Consider the following 20,697-nt stretch of genomic DNA (forward strand, 5'->3'; position numbering starts at 1 on the left):
CATTTGCAGAATGCTGCATGGTGAAGCGGATCCCAAACTGGGCCCTGTAGCAACACCCCCAGTGTCATTGTACAAGCTGATGTTCTACGTAGATGCTTCTGAAGTTCATTTATGTGTTTAAAAGTTTCCTGAACATGTCAGCTGCATAACACTGTGCTTGCCAGCTTCAACTGATCTCCCTGCCAGTTAACCACCTCTACTCTGCCAGCTCCTCTGACAGCCATGGAAGAGCGCAAAGAGGGTTTAGACAATCCAGATGAAACTGTTGGCAAAATATTTTAACAGGGATGATGAAGTTCATAGCACATAGGTATTTTTTAATCGAGTTGATTCCCAGTGCACTAAGTCTCTATAGAACAGTAGTGTCACATCATCTGTGTTCCAGTGTGAGGGTCTGAAGAGTAACTCTTTCACAGGGCAGGAACTGGTAAGCAGAAAAAGACTAAGAAGTAGCTGTGACCCAAAAGTCATCCAGATGAGCTTTTAGTGGTCCTTGCAGGCATCAGTTTATGAGATTTTAGCACTTAAACATCACTTGTAAATCTGTTTTACCTATAAAACTGGCTCAGCACTGTCTGGAGTTTCCTGAGCTGTCTGGCACCTACTGGCCCATTAGATCTGCTGCTTCTACTAATGAGAGTTCAGAAGTGAATTTCTGCTCCAATTCGTGGGCTCTTCAATAGCTATAAATAGGAAGGCTTGCCCAGGCCCACTGTGGAATAGCTGTGAGTTTACACTGCAGCCACACATAAGCAATGTAAGTTTAGCTAGTTTGGGTTTCTGTGTTGGTTCTATTTTGGTTTTATCAGAATGCTCATAACCGATGAATGTGCTGTTTTCTCAGCTGAAGTAGGTCACTGCATTATTCTAGCTACAGAGTTGTAATAGGCAGCAGCAGCACTGTAAACAGTTATTTGGCAATATACATTTCCTTACAGATTTGCTTTTGTTTTCTGAAGATAAAGAGTTTCAAGTAAAATAGAGGTTTTCTTCCTGATAATTCAGGTTACAGCACATACAGTGTTTTCTGCAAAACTCTTAATTTATAAAATGACAGCAATGCAGTAATAAATGCCAGAATAAACTGGCATTTGGACTAAAAAGTCATTAGAAACATGATTTCCCATTATCAGAGCATACATTCAGAGCAGAAAGCTACCCTTTAATCTCTCAGCAGAGCTTATTTTAGCTGAGAGCTGTGCCTGGCAGGGTTGTTGTCTGCATGTGTTTTGTTGTTAGGTAGGAGAGGACATGCTGGCTGGATGCACAAGTCAGCAAGTGACTCAGCCTGGCTCCAGCGATCTGCGTGCAGCTTTTGTGTTTGAAGCACACACATGAAAATGGAGCAGAGAATGCCCCTCACTGCACAAGTATGATTTATGGCAAAGGCTTTTGGAACAAGTAAAAGCTCTAAACACAACCCTTTTTCCTTGAGGACTTTATACTTTTTGTCCTAATTTGACCTTTGCAGGGATTGGTGACAGCTGCTCTTGACACACAGTGTCCTGACACATGGGAGCTGTTTTGACTGGTCTCACTGCTGCTAACACAGATGCCACTCGAGACATTCCATGTAGCACAATTTACATAAGAAGCAGCAGTTTTGTGTTTAGGATGTGGACTGGGAGCTCTGGGTTTGCTGCTCTGTATCACGCACTCATTATTTTACACTTGTGTTTCATAACACAGCACTAGACTGGAGATGCAGCTCTTTCAAAAGGAGCAGCACTGCCTCTCCTGGGCCGCGCTGTGTGATGTTTCTGGGGCATTTATAACAGCTTTTGTGCTGCTTCCTGGGATGCAGGAGGTAGGTGTTGCTCACATTCAGTTATCTTGTCTAACACAGCCGTCCCCTTAGCCTGGCCCTCACGGCAAAATGGGGCATAAGAAACACTGTGGGTAATGTGCACATCAAAAATGTTAGCATGAGGAATTGTCTCCTCATGCGTGGATGCCTTGATGCTGGCACTAGAAAAGCAGATGTCTCCTAAGAAATTCTAGTCTCATTTAACTGTTTTCTGTAAGAATCACAGTAAGATTGTGACTAGTTTGATCTGTAAATAGTCGAGTCAAAGACTCTTCATGTATTTAAAAGTATAAATGTGTTGTCCTGGTCTACCCTTTAGGAATTAGAACTGGTGGAGGATGTCTGGAGAGGGGAGGCGCAGGACCTTCTTACCCAAATTGCACAGCTGCAGGAGGAGAATAAACAACTGATGACAAACTTGTCTCACAAAGACATTAATTTCACAGAAGAGGAATTTCAGAAGCATGAAGGCAAGTCTGGTACTTCAAATTCAGTACTTGCTTTTGTTACAAAAAGCAATACTTGATCAGAATATTTTGACTGGATATTCTGGCTGGTTTCCTATAGATTAATGCAGGTCTGGGTCTGGGGGGTTTGTTTGGGTTTTCTGGTTTGGGGTTTTGGGGGTTTTTTAACCTAATAGAAGATCTCTAACATGATGACACCGAACACATGATAAGAGGGGGAAACAGGAGGGAAAGAAAAGCACGAACAACTTCCTGTTTGGCAGAAGAGCATCTCTGAAAGTAAAGTCTAGCTCCAATACTTAGTCTATCACTTCTTTGTTTCTTTTTAGCTTACACTTTGCAAAAACCATTCTTAAGCCCTCCTTGTGTTTTGTAATACAAGTGGAACAACCCATTCAGCAGTGTTTATTTTACACCATTATGCACAAGAATAAGTGCAGCTGTTGATCTATGCAGGGCAACTGTTTGTAAAGCAGCAAATCAAGATTTCTTAGTCTGAATTATATCAGTCTCCCATAGGGAGATATTCTAGCAGAATTCTCCTATAATAGGAGTGATTTGTTTTTCTTGGTTTACCTGCCTTTAGGGTTCCTTCACTTGTTTGGTACTTAAAGGCAATTTAGGGTAAGTGAAGAGATTTATAATCCAGGGAGTGGGCAAATCCAAAAGAGTTGGAACAGCCACTTTGTGGGCAACTTCCTTCTTGAGGCAGAATGAAGTTCAAGGTACACAATTCTGTCTTGAAAGTACAAGTAGAGTTCACTGCAGCAACTCACACAACTGCCATCCTCAGCTCTCACCCAGGTCAGCAAACAGCTCTTTTCCAAGAGCAGGGGCTCACATGTCTATTTCCTCCACTCTTCATAGCACCTAATTTGAGGCTGACAAATACCAAGTCCATTTCATGATACCTTGCAGGGATTTAAGCTGAGGAGTTGTGCAGGTTTGGGGATGAGGCAGCCCTGGGCTGAGAGATGAGGAGGACAGCTGAGAATGGTAACAGCAAAGCATGCCTGTGATGGTGAGTCAGTGTGGAAGTGGGTGGCATTCTGAACTGTGTGTGCATGGACAGGACTCTGCTCCATTGCTTCAAGCCACAGCTCCACTTCCAGTAGGTTCTGATGGTCAGTAAAGTCCTGGTTTCCTCCGAAGGGCAGCACCCTGCGTGTAGTGTGCAAACCACTGGCTGGGCTGGAAACCAGAGCACACAGCTGAGCCACTGCAGCTCTGCAGTAAAGTGTCAGGAACAAAGGGATATCCTTATCGAGACACCAGAGGCTGGGATTAAATGGGATTGCTACAGGTGGATGAAACCCTGTCCAGCACTGCAGAAGCTGCATTGGGTTTCTCCCAGAGGCTGAGCACTTGCCCTGGGGAGGAGTATAATGGAATCTTCAAAAAGCTGAAATTCTTAAACCTCTCCAAATCTCCACTTTTTGTAAACCAAATGCAACACTTTGAATTTAGGAGTCACTTAATGACAAAGAGAGGGCTCAGCATCAGCCTTACGAACTCCAAGCAGCATTTCAGAATGGCAGCACTGAGTCACAGAGCACAAAGACTGACATCTCATCACAAAGAACCAGCTTCCCCTTTGGCTTCTCTTTGGGTTTTTTCCTTCCAGTGGGTATCTAGCTCACTGCAGCTCATGTGCTTGTATTTAAATACAGCCATACTCTTCACATCCAGCTAGCCAAGCAAATGCCAGGCATGCTTTTCCTGTTATTTTTACTGTCTACCCAAGTATGATAACACAAACAAAACCTATAAACCCATTCCAGAGATCATGTTCTGAGTTCACTGATATTCTGTGGCCGAAATCATCAGTTTCAATCAAATCACATTCATTTATAGCAACATCACCTTACTATTGGGGCCTCTTTTATCAAACCCGACTGTTTTTCTTTTAGGCAATTTTATCATTAATGAATGGGGATAGAATTGTCTCAAATGACTTGTTTGGATAATGTCAAAAGCAGCCACGCTGCCTTTTTCAGTCTCCATCATTTGATCTGATACATGTAGGGGCAGAAGCAGGCTTTCAAGCTAAATACTTTGGTAGCTGGACTAACTGTGACCAGACTCCAGTCTCCCTGTCTCAGCATGATTTAGTATTGTGATCATGTCTCCCCTCAGTGGCTAGCCCCTGGGATTAACAGCTTGCTGCTTACTCACCAGACAGCTAAAGGAGTTATTTTTAGCACAGGCAACAGAGGCCAGTGATTGAATGTGCAAGACTTTGAGATCCAATCTTGTGAATTAATAGTCACATCAGAGCTCTCAGAGCCTCGCTGAAGCATAATGAGGGTGCTCAGGAGAGAGGCAGAGGCAATCCTATCTAAGCAGGAGTGTTCTGCACTGAGCACAGCAGGGTTCGTGTGAAAGGACACGTGGCAGAATACAGAATACACAGGTGGGGTGAAAGATGAGTCTGCACCCTCCATTAATGCTGTTCCTCCCAAGCTCAAACTGATTGGAATATCCTAGTAAATGCCACAAGCAAACTTGACCCAACGAGTGTCAAACAGGACAAGCAGGCTGCTGCTCCACTGCAGTGAGGAGAGCGGCTGTCTCAGGCTGGCTGTGGTGATACAGACAGGCAGCATGATGGCAGCAGTTGTGTGAACCTCTTGTGCTGGGCTGCTGAGGAACCTACAACTCCCTTTCAAAAGCAGAGGCAAGCTTCTATCCTGAGTATTTAGGTAATGGTACAGTGCCACAGGCCCTGCCTGGCACTTCGGCCTGTTGTGATAGATGTGACACAACAGTAAATGGGTCTCTAAACATAAAGGATGTTATTTTTCTTTCTTATTTTATTCTTTTACCTTTTTTTCCCCACCAGCTGCTTTCCTTTCTCTTGCTTGAACAGTGCTGTGATCACAGCAATGCACAGGAAGCTGCTCATAGGATATGCCATGGGAAGCAAGCTGGGTGTGCCATTTCAGATCTTGGAGTTACTAGAGTTTGAATCATTTAGAGATAATGACTTTACATTTAGGGCACTTACTGATTTCCCTCCCTCTCCTCCAGTGCCTGAGGAAATGGAAGAAGATGTGACTGATTCACAAACACTTCCCACCTTTCCTTTCCTCTCTTCTTGAAATAAAAATGATAATGTAGTGATCCGTGCACACAATTGAAGTCTTTTAGGTTCACCAAATGTTAGGGAGAAAAATGAGCACAGTGGGAGGAAAAGCAGTCAGCACCGAAATGGTACTTTATTCTTTTAATAGCACCTGCTCTCTAGAGATCTCAAAACATCTCACAAGTACTAATGAATATAGCTGCACTCACTATTCCTAGCTCCTACTGGGGTGAAACATGGGTCTAAAGTTTCACTGCAGTCCTTCTGTTCTTCCAAGGCGAAGTTTTAGGGTCTTTATTTGTTTTTAAATACAGCTGATGTTTTAGGCCCCAGCAGAGGGTGGATCCAGGAGCCTGTAGTGACATTTGTGTATACAGTGATGTACCAGACCTGCGTTGTGATAGGAGAGTGTGGGTCTTCTAGAAGAGCTGAGTAGCAGAGTCAGTGCCTATTTGTCCTCCCTGGCAGGTATGAGCTGTTACCACAGCGAAGAATTAAACTGCCCTGCAAAGAACTAGAACCTAGAGCAGGGAGGTGGTAAGGACCAGGGTCCAGAAATAGAGCACTCAAACTTACCACTGAATTAAGAGAGATGAGAATGTAATACTAGAACGTGAACGGCATGTTACACTTGGCTCTTTTCGGGGCTGTGAGAGGAACATGTCCTCTGCACTGGATTCCCAGCCAGCCCTGATCCCTAGGCCTCTTCCCAGCACAGTGGTTTCCTGTTCTCTGCTCTACCATAGCTCTGGTCCTTCAGCAAGGAGGGGTCGGAGCTGCTGTGCCCCCTGTTTGCAGTGCTGTGCTTTTCGTGCCTGCATGGCAACCCACAGCTGCTGCAGGAGTGCACATCCCCCCCCAGAGTTACTCCCTTTCTCTCTCCTTCTCTCAGGTTTGTCTTGCTCTACTGTCTTATCCATCAGTTCAAGCTGTAGGTGACCTGTAAGCTGGAGTTCCTCAAGGCATGCAGCCTGCATTCTCTTTGGGAGCAACTTTTGATGAAGGGAAGAAAACATAACCAGAAAGTCTGAGCTGATGCTAGAAAGCAGAGGCTTGACTGGCTGGATACATTTGCTGTGTAATGCAGCATGTTTCTGATGTGGAACTGCTTTATTATATTAAAAAGAAAGTGGCTTTCCAGCCACCCCAGAGGGGTGAGTGAACTGTCATCACTCACAGTTCGTAAAGGGAAGAAGCTGAGGACACGTGTAACTACTTTGCCAAAGGTAAGAGAACCAGGCAGCAGCAGACCCTGGATTTGAGCTCCTGCTTGGAGTGGATGTAGGCCAGAGCAGCCACACATTGCCCTGGTCACAGGCTTCCATCTTCAAGCCATCCTATGGGATGTTGTGCTACGTGATTTTATGTGATAGTTTAGGACCATCAAACTGCATGTCTGTGCAGTTATCAGGAAAGGGCAGGGCAGTAGATTTAGCATCTCACCAAGTTAAATCATCTCTGGTTTTGCTCTGAGGAGCTCATCACTGCAGTGCCAGTTCCCAATTCTATATAGCAAATAACAGAAGAGTGCAAAAGGGTTGCAAAATATGAGAAAATGTGTGACCATAATTCACATTAAATGTCTGTTCTAGATTCAGGGGGGAGGTACCCTCTGAAGGTCCTGCTTTATCTCCCTTTCACCCAACACAGAACTGGGTTTAACGTAAAATCATTCTAGTCCAGCTCTCCTCAGCTGGTTTGGATCCAGGTGCAGTCCACTACAGGGACATGTTGGTTAGATCTTGCTGAGGACCCAGACCATCCTTTTTACCCCATCAGGGTCCTGGCCAGCTGATTCTACAGATCATCACACAATAACCAAGCTCCTTGGGGGTAGTGCGAACACTGCTCTAAAACTGCAGAGGCACCAAGATGCAGCAGTGTCACTCCACTGTTATAAATATTTCTGAGGACTGTCAGTTCCTTTTTTAAGGAGTTCCTGTGCAATGGCTTTATGGAGTGGATTGTGTCATCTGTGTTCCCTGTTACCCTTGAAGTAACAAAGCATCTTCCAACAGCATCTCTGTAATTCTACCAGCAGGCAACTTCCAGAGTCTTTACCTAAATATTTCTCACTATTGTTCTCAGTCTCAGCAGCTCCTCATTGTCCTTAGGGGTTTTTTTGTGTGTTCTTTTTTTAACCAGGAATGTCAGAGAGAGAGCGGCAAGTCATGAAGAAGCTGAAGGAAGTGGTAGATAAACAGAGGGATGAAATCAGAGCAAAGGACCGAGAACTCGGACTTAAAAATGAGGATGTAGAGGCTGTAAGTGGCTCTGAGTCTTCCTATTTCTCTTCTTTCTCACCCATACTTCCATAGCCTGGTTTTAGTTTTAAATTAATGTAGGATTTGTGAGCAATGCCACATAATTAGTCCAGTAACTGAAGTGTCCAAAACCATTAGGCAGCCTTCAGTGCAGGCACACACCCTCTGCTGCATCCAGAAGGACCAGTCCCGCTTGGAAGTGACTGGAATCCAGTGTAACGAGAGAGGAAGATGGGGGAAGGACAGGTTGTTTTGTTTGTTTCCTTTAAGACCTCGTAGCTCTCCCCTTCTGTGGGAACAGGACAGGTAACCTACTCTGGCTTCCTGAATCTCCCTCTGCTTTGGCAGTGCAAACTTCCTCAGCACCACGCAGGGATCCCTGCCGAGGTGAGTGAGCTGCTGTATGTTTTACACATACTCTCTGCAGAGTTTGGCAGCTGGACTCCACACACACGCTCCCACACCAGGGCTGCAATGTGGATTACCTCTGCACAGGAAGGGAGAGGAGGAAGGGCCTGGGCCCAGCCCAGGTCACTTGCTTTGGCCAGAAGGTCACTGAGAGAGGATGAGTGTCCCTGGGGACCACAGCACAAGAGATCCGGCTTTAGTCTTAATGAATCACAGACTCCACTGGGAATCACATGATGTCTTGGCTCTTTCTGTGTCAGGAGGAATGACCTCCTTACCCGTATTTTGCTTCCCATCCTCACGCTGCTTCATTTCCTGAGGCCACGGGACTTCTCCGTGCTACTGAGGGCCAGACCTACATGATCCCTGCTCCAGCCAAGTGCCTCTGGCAAGTGCTGTGCCCTCTCAGATTGGTGCTGTCCATGCAGTGCCTCACAGGTCACAGCCTGCCTTACAAGAGAGCCTAAAAGCAAAAAGCAATGTTTGAGTACAGAGTACTCGAAGTATGTTATATATTGAATATAAGGATTCCTCTGTCTTGTCTTTCTCGCTTCTATTCTGGGTTAAGATTTGATTCAGAATCCCATAATCCCTGTCCCTGAACTTTGCTCTTTTGAAAGGTATTTACCAGACGTGATGGATTTGCATTTTAGCTGGAGAATTCCCCATGCTGGGGGAAAATGCCTCTTTACTCTAGAAACAAGTTAAGTTTTGGCAACTGCAACTTTAATAGATAATTAGACATTAAAGAAAAATGGGAGTGAGGAGGGGGAGAATTTTCCAGATGAAACTCAACAGGAACCCACTAGTTTTGCTTTTTAACCTGATGTTTGGGACTTGGCCATCGTGACTGGATGGATGCTGCCTTATTGCATCCATGTTTTGCAGCTTCAGCAGCAACAGAACAGGTTAATGAAAATCAACCACGACCTGCGGCACCGCATCACTGTTGTTGAGGCTCAGGGGAAGGCGCTGATCGAGCAGAAGGTGGAGTTAGAAGCTTATCTGCAAACCAAGGAGCAGGAGATGGGCAACCTGCGAGCAGAGCTGGGGAGACTGAGAGAAAAACTGCAGGGTGAGGACAGCCAGAACGGGGAGGAAATAAAGGTAAGAGGCACTTTAAATCACTTAGTAAATAGCCTTTATAAAAGGTTTGGACTTCATCCCAAGTACCTCTTTGGATAAATGCGATTGATACACATCAGAGGCAATGGTGGGACTTGAGGATAGCATCTTGTGTTCAGGTGTGACATACAGAGAGCAGGAAAGGCCCCGTGAGGTGGATGATGACCCAGTAGAAAAGACCCTCATTCCTGAAGGAGGGAATGGGTCTCACAGAAGGCAGTGGGATGTCTGCGTTAGAGAGCAGCTCTCCCTTTAGACTTGGCTACCCATCGTACAGCCTTGAGAGTGCAGCCTTTGGGTCATGCAGAACTCACCAGCTATCAGAACAAATCATTGCTTCAAAAGAGAGTGTTCTGTTAAAAACATCATGAATCAATCCCAAATCACGGGAGCATCAGCTGTTAGTTTGTACTGAAGGCAGACAGTGGTCTAGTAGTGCTGTATTGGTATGTTTGGCCTCATTTTGTTTGTACACATCGACCCTTTCCCCCAGAGGAAAACAAACCCATCCTTTAAACAGTCTGGGGTTTCCAGAAGATAAGCAGCTGGCAAGTAGCTTAAGCTTTGCTGAGTATACAAATATGTGAGTTCTGATGGGTCCCAGAGGAGCAGTGCACTGTGATGGTGGTGGCATGTGAACCACAGTAGAAAAGAAACTGTGTCAAAAGCAGTCCCAGAGGCAATGCAGAACCTCCACTCTTGGTCCTCGCAGTGCTTATGGCACTTTTGGTCTGTCAGGACTAAGCTGGTCTATTGCTACCAAATCAATATACAAATATTTGAAGGCATCTTTTAGAGGAACCAGCTTTGGCCCTATTTCTGCTTTTGCTTCCTATTAGAATTTGTGCAGTGAAGTGTTACTAGTACAAATGTTCATGAAAAGCAGATGTTACTGCTTGGGTACTCAAGTGCTTGCAGGAACAGGCAAAGAGACAAATCTGCAAACTGATTTGGTGCCGAGGTCAGAGCAGTAGGAATGCAACTTAGAATCATAGAATAGTTAGGGTTGGAAAGGACCTGAACTATTCATTCTAACTGGAGGGGAGCTTCCTGAGAAAAAGATGCATCTCTGATCTCTTGCATCCCTTAGTCCTCTTTATGGTTCCTATTACTTTTTCTTTGTGCATGTGACACTACTTCTGTCTTAGTAAAGCAAATGTGCTGTATTTTCCTTTCCTAATGCTGCTCTTAGAAGAGTACAAAATAGGATAAGGGGCATCATGATACAAAAGAACTTAGAGGAGCACTATCGTGCAGGCTGGATGCATTGGTGATTGCTCCAGTACCAAGCAGCATTTAAATGCCTGATAGACTGCAGCAGAGTGACACATCCAATTCACTTGTAGTAGGCAGGAATATACATTAAGAAGCAGAGACAAAGGCTGATAAAGGTCCTTTGGTCCCCCCTGGAATGTGACAGCCAGTGTTGTGTTAACATGTCACTGCTGAATTGGGCAAGCCCTGTATTAACAATGAAAAGGAATATTTCATTGCTGTTAATACAGCCAGGACACCCAGCTTTGTGTATGGGGCTGTGGAGCCTAGGCCTGGAGCCAGCAGGAGTGAAAGTGTCTTCAGCCTCTGAGAGAAAGGATGCATTCTTCACCTCTCTGTAACTCATCAGTTCCATGGCAGTGGCACCTCTTCTAATTAGAGCCGTTCCCCACTCTCTTTGCCAGGATGATGGTTAGACAGGAATTGCAGTGGCAAGCAGAAAGCTGGAATAGCTGCATGCTCTGGAATGGACGTTGCTTCTTGGCTCAGTCAAGACATTTGCATTGGCTACAGGCTGCTCAGTCTGTGCTGGTTTGAGCAAAATCTAGCCAAAATAGCTTATTTGGGCAAAGGTATGGAGCAACCTAAAAGAAGAGGCATCAGCTTAGACCCTAATCTAGAGGGGTGAAGAAGAGGAGAAGTGTTTGGGTAATTTCCTTTGAGCCACTTGTTAGGTTGCATCAACCTTTATTTATTGTAGTCTGTGTAAAGAAAGAGATTTGGATGAATGGGGTGAATCAAACAAATGGACAAGTGCACCCTGCTCTGCTGCTCTGTCTGCAGGACAAGGACTGCAATCCCTGCCGTAGAAATTGATACTGCACCAACCTTAGCCCAGCCAAGGTTAACCTGAAGTCACGTACCAATAGATAGTAAAACTGCTTCACAAACACATGAGCTTAAAAGAGGGTAGGATCAGGCTTACAAAAAATGGGCTCTGCTTAAGGATTTCAATCCTTAGCTCCTCAGCTCACTGAGCTGTTCTTGCTGACAGTCTGTCACAGGAAAAACAAAGTCCTTCTATGCTTTAGTCCTCTTAAAATTGCTGTGTTGCTCTTAAAAGAGGATATAATAGTGCTGAAAGGAAGAAGCTGGGAACTAGACTGATAAATACCTCCAACTGCTCAGACATGCACTCGCATGGGGAATTTAAAGCCCACATTTCACTTCCTAGGCAGAACCCAACAACGATGACTGCCTCTCCGAGTCAGAGAAGATGGCATTGGACTTAAAAGATCCAAATCGTCCAAGATTCACCTTGCAGGAGCTCCGGGATGTCCTTCATGAAAGGAATGAATTGAAATCTAAAGTGTTTTTACTTCAGGAGGAGCTTTTATACTACAAAAGGTAGGTTAGATGTCCTCTCCTGTTGCATGCTACGCACAGAGGAGCCATAGGGCAGGTCTAGAAACAACAAGTGTGCTCTGAAATAGTGTCCAGCAAGCTTGTGTATCTACAAAGGCTTAAAGTAGAGATTGCAAGTATATGGCTTTAGTTTGAATCTGGTTCTTCATAGTGGGAAAAACTATGTCCTTCCCTAATTCCCAGGTTTCCCTGAATCTTAGAATGATTACAAATATTTAATACTTTTGAACTGCAAAAATGAGGAGAAGAATGGGTCTAAAATGGAAAATCTGGGACTTTTATTCAATGCATTCCTCTTCTCCCTCTCCTTGTCACATGGGAAGACAATATTGAAAGGAGGCCCCGTTGTAGGTGCTCTCCCTTGGTTGATGGAAACATCTCCATTGTTTTCAATGAGCTTTGAACAGATTTTTATGCATGTCTTTATCAACAGCACTACCTTGGATTTAATTTTAGAACTTAAAGTGCTTCCGTGGCTTGGGAGGAGAACATTCATTATGTTTTCTTTCTTTCAAGTGAGGAAACAGAAGAAGAAACGAGATCCCCTCAACCTACACCCATAATTCAGCCTAAACCCTCAACTCAGCCTGAATCTGGAATCAAACGACTGTAAGTAGCCTATTTTCTAAGGACACTGGGTATAGTCTGCAAATACTAAATGTTTCTTATGGGTAGAACAGTTTCAAAGAATTTACCAATGAAGATATCCACGTCCCTCACGTATATGGGAGAGACACCGAGGGACCATATGATGAGTATTAAACAGCAGTTGGTTTTGGCCAAAACTTGCCTATTTCTGGCACAACTTTTGTCATGGATTATTTCCTGTGGCAGCTGTTGCTCCTTAAGTGCAAACAGCAGTGGGGAGTCCAGCAGTGCTCCATGTGCTTGTGTTTGTGGCCAGACTGCTGTGCCCAAGAAGCCCACTCCAGTTCTAGTGTTTCCTTCTTAAGTACACTCTTCAGGCTAACTGAAAGAGCCTGTTGCAGTGTTTTATTATAGCTGGTATGAACTGATGAGCTGTTAAACACAGACACTGATCTTCCCAGAGAATTGTCTTGTCTGGGCCACACAGTCATACTCCAAAGGGAAGGGCTACTAATTGTGGTCTTCTCCAGAGCACTGCTCAACCTGTCCTGTGTGTCCAAAACCGAAGCCAGTCTGGATCTCAGTGCAAGGATTGTAGGAACAATGCTCCTGTGCAAGTGCGAGTCTCAGTTCCTTAACACACTGATGGAGTGTCAGGAACCACTGGCCCCCACGTCATGCTCAGAGGATGTGTAAAGAGTGTTGTTCACAAGTAAAACCAGTGGCAGAACTGTGGCAGCTGGGTTTGCAGAACAAGGTTTCCTCACAACCTCACTGTGCCTGTTTCCCTCTTGACCTAAGCCTTTAGACCCCGACTTGCACTATGTGTACAGCACAAAAACCTTTTTGTTTGCTGAACACATTTGCTGCTGGGGAGGATTCCAACTTCCTTGGCTATAAGAACCCCACCTGCTTCTGGTGAAGTTTTTAATGGTGCTGCCCAAAACCTAAGCTTACTGACAGAGGTGTGCATTTACTCCTATCACTTAGTTATGAAATCACAGTGTTAGCCAATCCATTTGTCTGGTGAAACTCCTTCCTTGTACACTTATTTATTCCAAATCAAATCTTGTGACCTTGCAGCAAGTCTTTGGGGTGGGACTGGAAGCTTAACTTTTTTAACTGCATAAATGATTTTTGGAACAGCCATTTGTTTCCACATAAAAAGCTCTTCCATCCTGTCCCCATGTCCATAACTTTCAGTCATCATTTAATAATAGCAGCAGCCCTGTGAGAGTAAGTTCCAGTGGAAGATCTGCACTGATCCAAAACACTATAAAGTCAGGAGGGCACTTTTGATTATTTTCAGTAGACTTCAGCTTCTGTTTGCTGAGAGAAGCCTTCCTCTCACAGGACTAGAAAAACCCCTTTGAGTTTGGACTTCAGTTTTCATCCTGCGACTGTGATGATGAGAGTTCTTTATTTCAGGAAATCTCCACTTTAAAGCTTCTCTTTTCTGTTAAATTTATTTTAGTACTTTTTAAAGCTTATCCCATTGAGGGGGGTGGCTGGTTTCAGCTGACACAGTTTGAGCTGATGGCAGTTTCCATGCTTGATGTATGAAGCAAAGGCAGCATAAAAATGTAAATAGCCATTGGAAGACAGAGCACACGCTGAGGAGGTGTTAGCTTTGGCTCTGCCCTCTGCACACATGTGTGAGCCACACAGGGAGCCGTGGCAGGAGGCACATAAGTGTTTTCAACCCCTTATCTTTGTGCTTTCTTAGTGTATTTATTAGTGCAAACCCGTCCAGCATCAGGCCATTCAGTCAATGCACATTTTCAGACACTTGCTCAATCTTTCTGCTTCTCGGATTCTGTGTTAAATTCATAGAACTAAACCCACACACAATAAGCCATAAAATCATGGTTTGGTCCCTTTCAGAAAAGGCAAGAGTCCTTTTCTGCCAGGCAGTGGAAGCACGTACTGAGCCTGCTGTTAAGACGAAATTACTTTCTTTAGTTGTCATGCTCTGTCCCCCTGTCTGCTCTCTCTTCATTTAGCCATCATATTAAATAAGGGAAGATAAAAACTACTTAAGTAACCTGAAGGATGGTGTTAGTTTTCAGATTTGTCTTATTCTTGCAGCCTGTCTGGATAGGATTTGTCTAGTGTGGGTTTCTTTTCTTTCCCCCCTCCTCCCTGTGTGTGTTGTCAACACTGTACTTGTAGGTGGGCTTTAAGAAGACAGGAAATTTCACTGCTGGAGAAAAACAAAGAACCCAAGTGTAGCATCTGTCCCGTTACACACCCCTCCTGCCCCACCTGCAGTCCCTGCCTGCTGTGGGCTGTCTCCTGAGCTCCCTTCCCCTCTCCCAGGCTGGGTGCTGCCAGCCCCTCGCTATACAGCTCCCTGGGTAACACTGGCACGTAAACCCTCCTCACCTAATGATGTGATGAAAATCTGTAGTGCTGGTATCTGCACACAGAACACCTTCACAAATGAAAGCAGGGTTGATTTTTCCCTCTGCTTCAGACTTACCCTCCTGATTAAACAAAAAGCTGAAGCACAAAAATAGGACACACTGATGCTGTCCTCTCCAGAGAAGTTTTATGCTTGCCTGGATAATGTGCCCCTTCTTTCCTTCACCACGCAGTATTTCAGGGAATGAGACATATGTACGTGTAGCCTGAGCCATCTAAGGGGTGCTCAGGTGATTCTGTGCTGCATCCCCACAAAGGAAGGAAAACCAGAAGCTACAGAAATCAGCATTTCAGAACAAACTCTGAGTTCTGATCTCAGACTGCTCGATTTCTACACTTGTCTCTACCACATCACATGCCAGAGTTTTGATGAAATGATGCAACCAGGGGGCTTTACTGAGGAAGAAAAGTACAAGGATTAAAAATGCTCCCTCTGTTTCGAGCAGAAAACACCCTTTTGTTTTCCCTTTAAGGATACGTGCTTGTTGGGCACTGATGTAATGCCCGAAACAGCCATAAGTTTTCTTCCTATTCTTGCAGTCTACAAAAGCTGGTGTGTCTGTGTCATTTCTGCAGCTCACGGACCGTGCCACAACGTGTAAAAATAGAAGTCCTAGTTACTGCTAATGATACAACAATGTTTGCTTGTTTGTGTTCATTTTCAATGTAAGAATAGCAACTGTGTTGGGGAGAGCTGCGTTTGGTCACAAAATGTCTCTCGTGATTTCAACTTCATCTTTAATTGACATTAGTCCACAGTTCAAAAAACTATTTGGCACAAGGGAGAAGCTCTGAGGAGACTCCTTAGAAAAACAGAGGGTGTTCCAGGTATGGATGAAGGTGTGTTGGCAGGTTTGTGTGGGGCTGGCTGGGCGCAGAGCACCCCCCCAGCGTGCTCTCAACCTTGAAGCTGCATGAGTTGCATAATGCATAGTGAAAGTGCTGAATGACAAAGGAACAGCCTTGCTGTGGTCAGCTAGAAAGTGTTCCTGCCAGAGCAGCTGCAAGGTTCAAATAAGTACTTAGTTGCCTGCAGTTGGCATCCTTCTGCATGTAAAGCAATGATGCAGGTTCTCTTGGGATGGATACACAGGCCCTTTAACCAAATAACTGACATAGGAGGTTACTTTAGTAGTTCACCTGCAATCCTGGTTTTTAACTTGAAACTATCAAGTGTAACACTTGTAAAATGGTTAACTGTAATGCTGGTCCTGCCTAACCCTGTTTTCTGTGCAAATATCCAGTAGTCACAGCAGAGCCCTGTTTCGTATTTCTTAACATACACCTTCATCCTTCATTTCATTATGTACGTGCCTGTTTGTCTCTTGAGAAGAACAATGTGCACTCTGCTCTGCATTGCTAGAGGTGGTAATACCTTGACGAAACCCAACCCAGATCGCAGGCTGCCTCACAGCACGAAAGTGGTATCTTTTAGAAATTCAAAAGCAATTTCAATGGTTACAATGACCGCTTTCTCCAAATAAGAGTTTTTCACTGAGGAGAGCTGTCTTGGGTGATGCAGATCCACCTCTCCCTGTAACACGTCCTGTGTGGTAATTCAAAGTAACCCCGTGTATCATGTTTGCCTCTTTTCTTTTTAATGGAATGCTTTTTCTTTCCCTTGCTCCAGTCTTACCTCTTCTGTGTCTGTACTTTCCTGACCAGGATCTTTACAGCCATAATGCCCATGGTAGCAGCTGGATTGATTCCAGACGATCCCACATTGCAGCCAATAAGAAGACTTGTGTCCCTTGTAGGAATTGTTTTGTAATACTGTTTGGTACTGTGGTTTCCTTTTGCATGGCCCTGTGTTAACATGCACTGCTGGTTGCATTCTCATCGGCTGCCTGTGGGATCACAGAAGAACAAAGTGCCAATCAGAATGACCAGTCAGTCCACAGCTCATCGTAGTCCTCTCCATGCTAATCCTCAAGTACTGACATTTGATCACTTTTGCCTTAATGTTGCCATGCTAAACCAGTCATTACTCCTTAGGAAACTGCTGCACTATGTGATTTTTAACCGGCATCTGTTAATTTTGCTTGCTCAGCGTGTCTATTCACAATTCACACCACTGCTGTTTAAGAAACCCCTGTCACCCTAATGACTTGTTACAAATCAGTTTGTTAGATTTACAGAGTGTAATGGCTGGGATCTACATTAATTTCCAGTGTTAATTATAGGCTGTTGCTTCCATGTCTTTCTATCTATGCACTGTATATTTTGTCTCTAATTATGTATTTTGGAACAGAGTTTACACTCCCAATAATCAATTCTATTATTCTATCCTTGGCTGTCTCTGGAAGATGTACTGATAGCTGTTAACACACAGTCTCTCTGCATTAGAACTGCTGCTTTAGTGATCTCTGTATTTACAGCAGCAACACAGTGTTTAAATCCCCTTCCTCTCCACACAGACATGCTTTTTCCAAACATCCTCCATGAGAGTTTTCGAGGCATAATAACAATTTTCATTGTTTCAGAAGGGATTATAAAGGCCTAACCCTTCTGCTTCCTGCAGGCATTTTACAAGCATGTTTTTCTCTTACTCAACTTCATGATCAAGTGAAAATTGCTGAACTTTGACATTAGAAACTTACTGCATAAATACAGCAGTCATTTGTGTGGACTTCACCATAGCAAGGCTGACCAGGCAGGACATGCTCAGCAGAAAGCCTCAGTGACTCCACACTTCCTTTATCACCTGGAATTGGATCTGGCCCTGAAAAGACATAGCATATGTGTGTGAATTTATGGACTCCTGTAATGAAGGTGGTAGAAAAGGATGAGGCTAATAAAGTGCAAAAGACTTGTTTTACTATTAAGGCTGCACATTTGAAGCCAGGAAATGTAGAAGTTCAGGTCCTGCTAGCAACGTTAGTTATCTGGCATTGCGCTTGTGTAGCTTTTTGTATTGCTTTCTAGTTAAAACATAATTATTCTTGATATTGCCATGCTTACCTGCATGTATCATAGCACGTTTTTTCAGGATAGCTGCCTTAAACCTCACTTGACACTCAAATGCAGCCTCCTCTGTGCCTGGAGACACTGAAGGCAGAACTCCCTGCTCTGTACAAGGCAGCTTGGATGGTCAGATCATGGTACTGAGGGGAGGCTCAGGGGGTGCAGGAAGGATGCTGAGGCTGGGGCCAGCTTTATACCCTGACAAATATTCCATCACCTGTCAAAGCTAAGTTCGTATTTGCCAAGTTTCTTGCTGCAGAGGCATTTAGCAGTTCCTGTGCCATTCACAACTGTGTTTGCTGGGCACTGTGCAACCCAAACAGTATTTCCCTCCTCAAATGCCCTGTTAAACCCAAAGGGTTTGCAGCCAATTCAAACCTTTGCTAGCTGGGACCACAACTTCTGCATTTCTCAGCAGACCTAAACACCGCACTAACCCCTCTCGTACTGAACTCATGACCAACACTGAATTTGCCTGGTCGAGTAACTTCATCCTTTACAAATAAACTGATACTAAGGATTTTTCAGCTGTATTTTTTTAGCTGTGTTGTCAGCTGGCAGTTTGTTGTTGTATTAAATGGCTGTTGGTTCATGTACGTCATTCTCTTAGAGCACCCAAGCTGTGTGAGAGGAAATGACGTGCACACGTGTGTGCATTGGTTTAGAGCCTTCATCCTGCAATCTCTGGTGCACACACGTCCATTTACTCATTTGGGTTTGCAGGAATCAAGTCTATGTATCAGAATCTGTACACTTGGAAACAAAAGGTGGAGGCTTTATTTTCTTATCTTATGAACTTCCCTGCTGACACCCTTAAAAACATACTCTATTCCTGCTATCTGGTAAATTATCCAGATTTAATGCCAAAGATACCACTTTATTTATGCCAAGAAACTAACCTGTATTGTGTTGCTTCTTTATCTCAGGGCTGGGGAAGGGGGAATATACATCTAAAATGATACCAGCACCTTGCAGAGTCAACAGCATTTAGAGCTTATTTGAAGCTTCCATAGCCAAACTGCTTGAGATTGCAATGACTTCATCTCTAACAACATTCTGACATGCACCCCATCGGGCTTCACTGCCTTGAGTTTTGCAGATGCAAACAGATGTTTTGCTCTGTTTTGTTGTGCTGTGTATCGTGGCGGGTGTTTGAAGTGGTTTCAAGGTGCTAAACAGTGTTCTTTCTTTTCCCACCCCTCCCTCCCTGGAAGGTTTAGTTTCTTCTATCGGGATAAGAAACGTATGCAGGCATCACAGAGAAATGTCCACTTCCAGGATACTTTTGGAGAATGGTCAAATTCACATAAAGATGACTCCTACACTGAGCAAGGACAAGAAGCCCTGCAGCACCTGTGACTAAAGCCTTGAGGTGTTCAGTTTACCACAGTAGATCTCGACACTCTAGTAACAAGAAGCTTCTGTAACCAAAATCTGGCAGCTCATCACTTTCATTTTGCCTTGTGCACCTCAGCGGATGTGTTTCAGATGGACTCTTCAAGAGGGGACTCCTCACTGTTTGCTTGGTGACTGTTTGCTGGAAACAGAATCCAAGCTTTGTAGCGAACAGTTGCTGATGCCCTGGGACACTGAAGCTTCTAAACGACTTGTTTTGTGCTGAATAACAAGTCTGTGGTCTTGGTCATGCATTAACTACAGTAACACAAGCTTCTTTAAACCAAAAAAAAAGACCTGTGCCATTATTAGAGGTTGTTTGCAGTGTACAGTATCTAGTGGCAAAGACTCTTTTACCCTGTTTGTTAACACTATTGGTTGTTTGCTTTTTATTTCGGTTAGAATTCTTTCAAGAGGGATACTCAGCTGCCACTCTCACAGCAGGTCATAGTGCTGCTGTGTCCTGTCACGTTCAGCTGACATCTGCTTTCTGCAGAGGAACCACTTGGAAATCCACCCAACACAAACAGATAAACTGGAGTAGCCTTGAGAGGGACAGTGCGTGTACAATTCCCTGCTGCTTATAGTGCCTAAAGCATGAAGAAACCAGTGTAGGAGGTGAGCGTGCCTTGCGTTTTGCCATGAGGTCTGCAGTAGTAATGGAAAACGAATTGCTTACAAGGAGGAATTCTAACACTTGGATTCTTTCCTTCTTACCAGGGACTTCCCCCTAGCGCAGCAGGCAGCTGCTGTCAAGGAATTAAATCTCTTTCCCACAGACAGGTTCTTAATGAAGTCACACTCCACTTCTCCATGTAGATAAGATTGCCTAACTTGAGAGTGAAAGACACCCTCAGCCAGCTGACATGAGCTATTTTAACTGACTTAGACATGACCCCAGCTCAAGATGCTTCCTCTAACTAATCTCAACGCTACTTCCGTATGTGCAGGCCGCTCTGCTGGTGCTGGCTGATGTCTGGGTGGCCTGTGGTTACAGGGCCTTAACTTGCCAGTAAAATCCCAGCACAGATGAGCTGTTGGGAGGTGGGATTCAGATACACTTTGCAGCTGAGCTTGTGGGACCCTTGGTTCTCACTGAGGATGTACTTACTAAAACCAGGACACTACAGCCCTGTGCGGTGTAACTGTTGTGTCCAGCCGGGTGTCAGTGCTCACCCTGCCTCTGCCCTGCACTCCATGAAGGAATGAACCCAAGCAGGCAGGAAAGGGTGGGCACATCCATGGCTGTGTGTGAGGGAGGTGCTGGGGTCGTTCCGTGCCCTTGGCTGTGTGCTGGAGCACGTGCTGCTGGTGAGGAGTTGGCTGTAGGCAACTTCTGCACATGCAGCTTAGTGTGAGGGGTCTCACCCCCAGCAACTACATCTGCTCTGCAAAGAGCCTCTTCTCAGGAGTGGCACTAACAACAGGAGACAATGCTCAGGCTGGAGTAAAGCTCCAACTACTCCAGGTGCTGAATGTAGGAGGCAGTCCCAAAGGACTCCAAGATGGGAGTGAGACTGGGTTTAGCAC

At 44.7% G+C, this 20,697-nt stretch overlaps 1 protein-coding gene across 1 annotated transcript; it reads left to right on the plus strand.

Moving 5' to 3' along the window:
• Nucleotides 1–1,702: 1,702 nt before the first annotated feature.
• Nucleotides 1,703–19,459, plus strand: RILPL1 (Rab interacting lysosomal protein-like 1). Its single transcript, XM_010017149.1, has 7 exons — nucleotides 1,703–1,807; nucleotides 2,127–2,277; nucleotides 7,505–7,623; nucleotides 8,920–9,138; nucleotides 11,606–11,778; nucleotides 12,313–12,405; nucleotides 18,987–19,459. Exons 1-7 carry the CDS (start codon nucleotides 1,703–1,705, stop codon nucleotides 19,129–19,131), a joined length of 1,005 nt encoding a protein of 334 aa, XP_010015451.1. The 3' UTR covers nucleotides 19,132–19,459.
• Nucleotides 19,460–20,697: the final 1,238 nt, after the last annotated feature.

This window comes from Nestor notabilis, unplaced genomic scaffold (assembly GCF_000696875.1).
Source record: "Nestor notabilis isolate BGI_N333 unplaced genomic scaffold, ASM69687v1 scaffold4436, whole genome shotgun sequence".
NCBI lineage: Eukaryota > Metazoa > Chordata > Aves > Psittaciformes > Psittacidae > Nestor > Nestor notabilis.